The sequence below is a fragment of the Centroberyx affinis genome, unplaced genomic scaffold (genome assembly GCF_046629955.1).
Source record: "Centroberyx affinis isolate AG114_WGS23_722 - 3 ecotype Tasmania unplaced genomic scaffold, CSIRO-AGI_Caff_v1 ptg001694l_1, whole genome shotgun sequence".
Classification (NCBI taxonomy): domain Eukaryota; kingdom Metazoa; phylum Chordata; class Actinopteri; order Beryciformes; family Berycidae; genus Centroberyx; species Centroberyx affinis.
Window position 1 is genome coordinate 55,666 of NW_027280110.1, and position 9,982 is coordinate 65,647.

At 39.7% G+C, this 9,982-nt stretch overlaps 1 protein-coding gene across 1 annotated transcript; it reads right to left on the bottom strand.

Annotated features, from left to right (window-relative positions):
- Window positions 1-6,004: 6,004 nt before the first annotated feature.
- Window positions 6,005-7,036, bottom strand: LOC139651637 (uncharacterized). Its single transcript, XM_071528640.1, has 2 exons — window positions 6,382-7,036; window positions 6,005-6,288 (listed from the first exon to the last, which is right to left on the bottom strand). The coding sequence occupies exons 1-2, from the start codon at window positions 7,034-7,036 to the stop codon at window positions 6,005-6,007; spliced, it is 939 nt and encodes a 312-aa protein (XP_071384741.1).
- Between the last annotated feature and the right edge of the window lie 2,946 nt (window positions 7,037-9,982).

Here is a 9,982-nt window from a genome sequence, read left to right on the forward strand (position 1 = left end):
GTGTGTGTGTGTGTGTGTGTGTGTGTGTGAGTGTGTGTAGCCTGAAAGGTGAACAAATCAACTGTGAAGCTACCTTAATGTCACCTTAGGGTAAGATATGTAACAGACTCTGTTGGATTCAGCAGCTGGTTTCAAACATCAAGAAAAGAAAACCCTCCCGCTCCCTTGATCCTGCGGTCATGAAACATTTTTTTACTTGTAGGAGATGATGCCAGCTATCATTTACACTGAACTATGACAGATTTGGATGTACATGACTCCTGCAGGACATCGATGTTGCGTAAATCCATCCAGAGTGATTCTTTCTGATCTCAGGATAAAAGACATCGATGATCTGTCGGCTACTCTCTGTTTCTTTACCAGTTTTGGTCTTCAGCTCAAATTACCGATAATCAGGTGGACATCTGTTGTCTCGATCCATTAGATTCACATGAGCTTCACTGATGACGAAAGAAAGAAGAAAATCAAGGCAGAAAATGAGAGTAAAAAAAAAATTTCAGCTGAAAGGAATCTGCATTAAAATGATGCCTTAATCAGTTAAAATTGATGTTGATTGATGTTTATTCAATAGCTCTAAAATAAAGATCCACTCTGTAAAAGCTTTACACACAATACCACAAAATACCAAAATTTGCTTTCATTTAGTAGTATAAATCATTTTCTAGGCGTCACATTGTGTTTCAAATAGTCAATATGTCATTTTGGACACCAAACACTTCATATTCTGACTCTTAGCAGAACAGATTGATTTTTTCCTTTACTTCTTCAAGTACAAAGACAGCTTGTTTTGTGAAGGGAGTCGTCAGCGAGTCAGACTCCTCGCAAATTCTCTCCTCTTGACTCAATTCCAGCCAATCTTACATTTACCAGTTACACAAACCTGGACTGCTTGCTAGATTGTAAACTCCATTTGTCTCTGTGACCTAACCTGCACTGTGTCTAATGGCTTTTAGTGGACTTGGCAACAGAGTAACTGCAGCCCTAATTCATAGGGAAAGTGTAAAGTTTACTCCAAAGTCAAACATGGTGGTGGGGCGAGGAGGGGGTGTTATTCTAGATTGGGATGATATGTGGTACATGTGTGGGAAGAGAGAGAGAAAGAGGGAGACAGGGAAACAGAGAGAGAGAGAGAGAGAGAGAGAGAGAGAGAGAGAGAGAGAATGTTGTGAGTGATGTGGGTTGGTGGCCAGACTGGGTGTCTGGATATTTAAATATGGGCTGCAGTCTGTAACCAAAACACGCAATAAAGCCTGTCCACTTCTCAAGTTGATTGTACTCATCAGGGCTTAAACTGCTTCGACCCAGTTGTTTCCTGAGAGGCAGAGAGGACCTTTACTTATTCAATCAAAGATTTTCTCTTTCGCTTTACTGAAGAGGATAAACATGTTGGGAGGGATTTTTCCATCGGTCTTTCGCTTGTTCCGCCATCTGCCGTCGGCAGAAACGCTGAAAGCTTTAGCTCCGTTTGCTCTTCCTGTTTTGTGCCGTAAAGCAATCCAGCAGATTTCCTATCAAATCCGATCAGGTGTCTCACAATGTAAAATGCAGTATAGAGGCTGCCGATCTTCACTGTGATGGTGATGGTCTTGTTTGTTTACGGTAATTATACTAAAGTCTCAAAACGCTACACATCATACCTTTGAATTGCAAATTGCACTGAACACGTCAGAAAGCCTATCGCTGGACGCTTCATAGTTTGAAGACTTTGTAACAAAATGAGACATTCACTGTCACTGAAAAAAGTGATGCTTACTTTTATAAAATGATTGTCAATGCCAGATATTACCGCTCTTTTTAAGGGACAGTAGGGTAACTTAAGTCCTTGTTTGAAAAAGTGAAAAACACTTTTACAAAAATAATCCTCTATATTTTGATTATTGAATGATGAACTTCACATAATGATTTGACTCCAAAAGAGGATATATAGTGTCTTGGAAATTAACGCTTCATATGCTCTAGTGCAGATTTGCAACATATTTAAAATTGATACTAATTAAAAAAAAAAAAAATAGTAATGTATATTTTTAAATAGCACTCTTCCAAACAGTCTGACAAAGTGCTTAACAAAGAAATGAAACAGTTATGAGTAAGCAAATAAGATAATTAAAAAATTATCAGGCATGAATTAAAAACAGAGTTTCAAAAGAATAAAGCAAGAAATAATGATTAAGAAAAAATAGGTGAAACCATAGTGTTTTAAGGAGTGACTAAGACTAATTTTCCATCTTAAGCTCCTCAGGTTGGATGTTACAATGCTATGGGTCCTGGATGGTAGCTCTGATACGGCAGCAGTGCTCCAAACAGAGCAGTTAGTTACCATCGTTTGTGTCCCGGCAACAAGTTCAGTTCACTTGTTGGACTTTCTCTCTGTTTTGTCCTTTAAGTTGGGATAACAACAGTTCTGAGAAAAGGACAGTTCCAATAAAAGATGGATTTCCTCAGTCTGGGGGCATCGTGACCTGGACTGGCTCTCACAGGCTCCGGGCCCACACCTGTCACCACTGTGTGTGTGCTGCGTATGCCGTGTGTGTGTGTGTGTGTGTGTGTGTGTGTGTGTGTACTTGTTTTGTTAATCTTGTGAGAATCAGTCTGAGTTTTAAACATTCGGATTGAGGGCATTTTTGCAAAGTGAGGTCATTTTGGCTGGTCCTCACTTCTTCAAGGGGCTACTTTAAGGTTCCAATTTAGTGTTAAGATTAGAATTAGGATTAATATTAGGATTAGGTTAGAGCAAAAACAAAAAGGGTTAAAGTTAGGGTTAGGGGTGAGGGAATGAATGTAGACGACTTGCTTCACAAAATAAAATATCTGTGTATGTGATGTAGCGAGTGAAACTGGGGATTTAGTTCCAAAATAAAAAAAAGTGACACCTGCTCTTACAAAATGATTGGCAGCACAACATTAAAACAAATGATGGTACTTTTTAGAGGACAGTAAGTAACTTGTAGTAATATGTCATTGGTGGACAAAATAATACACCTTTACGGACAGGTTACTCCACGTTTTAGAGATATTAAATGATGAACTTCAGGTAATGTTGGATATAATGTGTGATTGTGTGACTGTGTATGTGTGCGTGCATGTGCATGTGCGTGTGTGTGAATGTTTGTCTATCAAACATTCACACACACATTGGGACTGTTTTGGATGACATGGACAATTCAAATAAAGCTTGAAGAGAGTGTGAGATTTTAATTTTATGACATTAAAGCATGGAGTGTTTAGGGTGCATCAGTATATGAATGAAATAGAGTGTAGAAGAATTTGTACTTATTCATGTTTACAATTTGTTTTATTACTGTATGTAACAGTATACAAATAATAGCGTACCCATGAAGGTGTCCTTTTTCTGTGATTATGGGTACAGATGTGACTAGGTCTGAGGTGCAGCTGAGCTTACCCCAAGCATTAGCATTAGCATTATTGTCTAAAATAATTAAATTTGTGTTGGATTCACAGCACAAGTTTGCATGTCACAAACACTGTTCAGAGAAATGATTCTGTGAAATAATGCCTATAGTTTCAGGTTGATGTTGCTGCATTTTTGGAAATCCAAAGTTTCTTTCCAAATTGCGATATCTGCCATTTAAAAAGTCTGTTTCTTCCAGAATGACAGCTGGCATGAAACTAAAACTCAGTAGGGAATTTTTTTTGTAGTTCTTAGCTATCTTGAAATCTTTACCAACAAACTATTTCAAGATGAAAATTTCAGGTATCAGTTTGTTCTCAACATGGATTTGTTTTGAAATCAAACTCTTATGGGTTTGATTAAGTCATACACATATTGAATAGGTTTTAAATGTGTTTAAAGAGCCCTGGTTTCAAGGAACCTGCTCAGCCCATAAAAAACACCAATCTGTGACACACAGACAGAGAGACATAAAGGCATCTTGGGAATTTATATACAGACAGGTCAGCTGGCAAACAGACATGCAGACAGACAGGTAGGCAGGTGTTTAGGTGTTGGAAGGTAATTGCAGGTTATAATGATGGTGTTCAGGCAATGACTGGCAGAGTAACGAAGAGACAGACAGACAGCAGGGCATGTAGTGACACTGCATGCAGACACAAAGACAGGTGTGCAGATGCTGGAAGGTAATTGCTAGTAATAATGTGATGCTATAGGCAGTGGCTACGTTTACAGGCACACAGTAACCCAGCTATTGGCCATACTCTGGTTAAGACAGAAAGGCAGACAGACAGATGGGAAGGCAGTGCAGAGAAGGAGCATACAGACAGAGAGGCAGGCAGGTGCAAGAAGCTAATTTCTCCCAGGTGATTGAGGTGGGGTGGAGGGTGAGGCCGACTGCCCCGGGCGTAGCTGTAACCGCTGTCATGTTCACACCACCTTCCTTTCGTGAGTTTACAGCCATCACGCTAAACGGTGGTGGCAGGACGGCCTTGAGGTGAGAGGCGGACTGGAGGTGCAAAGGTCCGTGACTGCGCTCATTCCCTTCGCCAAAGGGCCCATCAGCAAAGGAACTAAATTTACAACAGATGCTACAGATGCTTTGCACAGGTTTAGAAGAGCTGTCTTCCTTGTGTCTATTTGCACCACACATCACAACATTTAATGGTTTGGGTAAGTTTAGTTAAATGTGCGGCAGGTAACATTTCCTATAGATCCCTGCCATGAATAAACCAGTTAACAGAATATTCCTGTCCACCTGCCAGCAAAAAAGTAGGAAAAAGATGTAGCAACCAGCTCAACTTTTTGACTGAGCAGTAGGTTTCTTCTAATACAGGAGAAAGAAATGATGATACAAACAGCAGTAGTAATAGTAAATACTACTTTCCACCATGTTTTTTGTACTAGCAATACCACTAGTGTGAGATAGAGGATACCAATTGTCTCGACCATGGTCTCATCTTTTTTACAGTACTTATACCAAGTGACAGTGATACATTGACCATACCATAATTAATGCTACTATAAATTCTTATTATAGTACAGGTTTGTGGTACAGGATTGTACTGAATCGGTTTGTGTATACAAGTGGCATATTTTCACCCGTGTCACCTGTACCACTGCAGTAGAAACTGTTACATTAACTGTTACATTACATTACTGTACTGATCCTTTTAAGGTGCAATCAATACATTTTTACTGACCCATAGCACAAAATGACCATAATATATCTGGGTTGTTGATCAATACCAGTGACTCAATGATGTGAAGAAGTGCTTCCGTCTTTAAAAACTCCCCACCCGTCCCCGTCTCCCTCACCTACTCACATTTTAATACTTCGTAACCAGTGTTTTTACAACAATATGTTAAGGTGTTCCAATGTTGAAAATCCTGTCACTATGTCAATTTGAAAATCCTGCAAGGGGAACTGGGATAATCACATAGCATTCATTTCAGTTATTGCTTGATATAGTATATACACTTTCAAACAGTTTGATTGTTTACCTTAGCCTGGCTACAATCAAATATGGGTGGGGTTTGTATTATTGGGACAATATGATTGACACTATTGTGCCAGATGAGATACAATTATCACACAAAACTAACAAAATCCACTTAAAATAGGATTTCTAGCCAGGCCATGCAGAGAAAAACACGGAAACAGCTTTCAGCGAATACTATCAGTCAGGTACCCAACAGTATTCATTCCCTATGCCAAAGTGTGAACAAGTCACCTAACCACAACTGATAAGAAAGGCTACAATTACACTGGCACAAAAGATCTTTTGAATGTTAACTCTTTGTGGCACTAAGGTGATCTTTTCATGGCTTTGTGAACAGGAGAAACCATGGAGTTCCCCTTGTTTAAACCAAACCACGGCTGATGAATACCACCATCTTATTATCTTATTGTTGATATTATTATTAAGTAAGATAAGTCACGGCTTTAGTTCCTGAAATTTGAAATGACTTAAGTTTAGTGAAATCTTATTGATTACTGTTGTGGAAAAAATGCATCTGAATGAGAGAACCATACACAGACTTCACATGCAAATTAAAACACTTTATTTTGTGATGATTCAGAGAGCGCTGCCTTCACATTGGGAAGAGGAGGAAGCCGCTGAAGGTGTTACGGCTCTTAGTAGTCTCATAGATTCCACCAGGTGAGATGAGACGCATGTAGACCACATCCCCTTTCTGCAGCTGTAAAACCATCCCGTTAGACACATGAACATATCCCAGCCCGTCATTAACATCGGAGGCATACATCAGCCTCCTGCTGTTGTGTTGCAACTCCACAGCCACCCAGTTGGAAGTACGGTGTTCAAAGGCAGTGAATCTAAAGTAGTAGACTCCACTGACTGGTGCTGTGAAGATTCCTGTGTGGAGAAACAAGGAGGTTACCAGTTTAATTGTGTTTCCAATCAACCATGAGATGACATAACTGTACACTCTGATGTGATGGGCAGTACCTGTAGTTGGGTTGTAGGCCTCGCCAGCATTAGAGAGGACAATACTGTAGACCAGTGTAGTGTCAGAATTGAAAGGCCCCAGATATCCTTCAGGCAAAGCAGCAGAGAAGGCCACCTTTGGTCTCACTCTGGCTTCCAAGGCAGATAGTTTGGCCGTTTGGGTGGACAGTTGAGCTTCTTGTGCCTCTACTTTGCTCTTCTGAAGCTGCAGTTCAGTTTTTGTGACTGTGAGCTCCTCCCCGAGAGCGACCACCTCCTTCTCGCTAGCCATCATTCTGCTCTCCAGTTCCTCCACCTGGGTTTCGCTGGCGCTCAGTCTTGCACCTGCGGCAGAGAGTTCGGTTGTTTGCACTGCGTTTACGAGCTCCAACTCTTGGACTTGCTTCTGGGTGATCTTCAACTCCGCTTTCTGTTCATCCATCTTCTCCTCCATGTTCCTCAGCTCCACTCTCTGCTCCGTCACGATGGCTCCCAGATTGTGCACCACGTCTCTCAGCGCCTTCAGCTCATCCCAGATGTCAGGAGGGGTGTTGACGGAGGTGGAGGTGGTCTGATATGTTGTCTCTGTGGCTTTATCCTCAGTCTGAACCTCTCTCGTCCTGCTCTCTCCACCGAGGCAGAACAGCAACAGCAGTAGAACTACAGCAGCCTTCATTCTGAAAGCAAACGTATTCAGAAATGATTTTGTCTATGAGGCTCGGAGCCCTTTTTGTAGACATCAGTATGAGAATGTAACATGTGTTGCAGGAGCACAACATCAAGGACTCTGATAAGGCTAACATTGTATGATGACCTCAGCATTATTTTATCTGAGGTTATTTTGCAGCCTGAACTCAGAATTTTTAAAAGTTATACATTTTATATGTAGGCCTATATGTTTTATTTAACTTTCAGTTAACTTAAAATGCAGGTCAAGTTGATTCCAAACAATAAAAATGTAAACAAACCTATGACTCAATACAGTTCAAATCCATGTCTTTCTGTCAACTTCTTTGATTATAAAGGAGTTGCATGTGCTATCTAAAAGTATCAAAACGCACGGTCGCCAGCTAAATCCACACAACCCATATTAGAAAACCGAGCCTCTAAACGAGCCGTTTGTACTTCTGTAACTTTGTGGCGTCACAAAGGTTCGCTCATTATCATTTTTTGTAAGAAATAATAGACTAACAAAGTGATTTTTATCAAAGCAGTTGAGTGGTTGTCATTATTTATTTACCGGAGAGTTTTCCCTACCTGTAGCTGCCGGCGCTGTGGTGTCTCATGTTTCACTCTTGAAACCAATCAGAACAGAGGGTCGTTAATATTAATGAGCCTTAAAGACACAGCAACAGAAACAGCGACAGAGTTTTTTTGGTACATGACACCGCACAAACAGCTTTTAATGGACCTCAAGACATAAAATAAAACACTAGAAAGTGTAGAATATGGGACCTTTAAATTAGAGAGTCACGGGAATATACACACACACTAATACACATGCATTGAAAATTGGATTGCATTGAGACTCTGCAGACACACTCCACAGCAAAAACATTATCAAAAACAAGATAAGCAGATGGTCATTTCCCAGTAAGACTGATAGTGACTGTTAACTGACTGCCTGAATAACTGAATAGTGAGGAGTGGGGGGTGGCGTGGAGTGGTGGTTGTGGAATGGTTGGCTATTTACAGGCTGGCCTAGTGGTTAGAAAGATAATTTGTGTGTTTATGTGCTATTGGATATATCGGAAAAACGACTTTCCTACTTGGAAATTTCACATGAATGCTCTCCAAAGTTGGATGATTAAGTCGGAAACTCAGAAGTCGGAAATATTTCCATAAATATTCCTAAATTATGACACAATGTATGGGGCCGATTGTAAAGTGGCGCACGCTGAAATTAACAGCAAGATTTCGCCACATTTAGCTCCAAACAACGTTTAAAAAAGTGGTGTGAATTTTTTAAAGTCACCTTTTACCAGATTTACAGCAATATTTGTGAACTTTGTCATATTTACACCTTGTTGTTAACAAGATTTGTTTGAATGAAGTTTGCTAAATTAGCTTGTTAAGCTGCGGGAAGTCCATGTTTGTTTATTGTATGTCTTCCGGCTTTGATTTTTCGACAAAATAGCACATGAATGCAACGCTGTTTAGCAGCTGACTTGGAAGTCCCGAATGTCCGACCTTCCCATCAGCACATGAATGTATCAGGTTAACCTGGTTCAAGTGCCATTATTTCAGGGTTTATTTAGGGCTATTTAAAGGAAAATTTCGTCCTCAGATGCTCTAACTGTCATATATCAACAATCTATGATGTTTAATGTATTCCAGGAGTTATTTTGTGATGAAGTGTTGTGATTTACCTTTTTGTTGTAACATCAGAACGCTTAACAGAGCATTCTTTATGCAAATCATGTATTTTTTGCTGCTTTGCCTTTTATAATGTTACACTGTTTCAATGACTTAACATAGCTAGACAGCATTAATCGAGAAATAATCAGAAAAAAATTAAACAAAAATGCCTTCAGCTCTTACCATCAACCCCAGTGATAGATGCAACCATTCTCCAAGCATCGTGTTTGAGACGTTTATTCCTGTGGTCTTTCAAATAAAAGTTTTGGAAAACTGGGAAGCTTTGACTGGCTGTAACAATCTCTTCCATTTTAGATTTTCCAGGAAGAACTACTGTTCACAAAACAAAATCGCATTCATAGAGAAACAAGGAAACACAGATATCTGATTGGCTGTTGTCAGCCGATGTCCATGAAAAGTTCAGCCGTGGACAACTTTTCCACTTTTTCACACATCGGCCGAGTTTCCCTGGCCTTATGCTGCGTTCAACATCAATCATGTTTCATCTTTTAATAAAAATCAATCAATCATCTTTTAATAAAAAAAGTAATACACTCTGTGAGCGTTTGACACTTCAAACAGACAATTAAGAGAGTAAGCTCCTACTGTCTTCCTAGGGCGTCTCAGCACTGAATGAAGCATTTCCCTACTTGCTTCTTTTAAGATGGGATGTTTTTAAAATTCCCTTTTTTTAATTTTGTTTTATTGGTTTTATATGTGCAAATAAATGAACTAAACTGAAGAAGCTATACAATGTATGGTCTTGCTTAACTCATTCAAAAATAATCTGAAAGTCAAAACTGATTCTAGATCAGTAATTATGCTCTGGCAGTCTTGATATAAACAGGATTATATTTCAAATATGCTCCTCATACCTCATACATCATAATCACTTTCAAAATAACTTATTTGAAATAATGCTCAAGTAGACTAAAACTTCAAAAAACAATCTTTCCTTATTCACGTCGAATGTTATATGCAGATTAAACGTGTGCAGTGACAGAATTACCTGCTGTGACCTGCAAAGAGCAGACAAGACAAACACACCATCCATTCACCAGAAGGAGAGCTAGCTTGTTTGGATTTGCGTGGCTTCTGAAACAGAAACTTTTCATAAACTTAACCTAGTCTCCAGTAAATAGTTTACTAGATAGAGAGAGACTAAATAGAGGGAGAGAGAGAGAGAGAGAGAGAGAGAGCACAAACAGAGGCAGGGGAGAGGCAGAGGGACAAATAGTGGTGGAGAGGGAGAGAGAGGTTTTGG

Excerpts from the sequence above, each read along its gene's own strand:
- LOC139651637 (XM_071528640.1), bottom strand. The coding sequence starts at position 7,036 with ATGAAGGCTGCTGTAGTTCTACTGCTGTTGCTGTTCTGCCTCGGTGGA. Across the intron at positions 6,289-6,381 it reads GGCCTACAACCCAACTACAG|GAATCTTCACAGCACCAGTC; the intron begins GTACTGCCCATC and ends TTCTCCACACAG.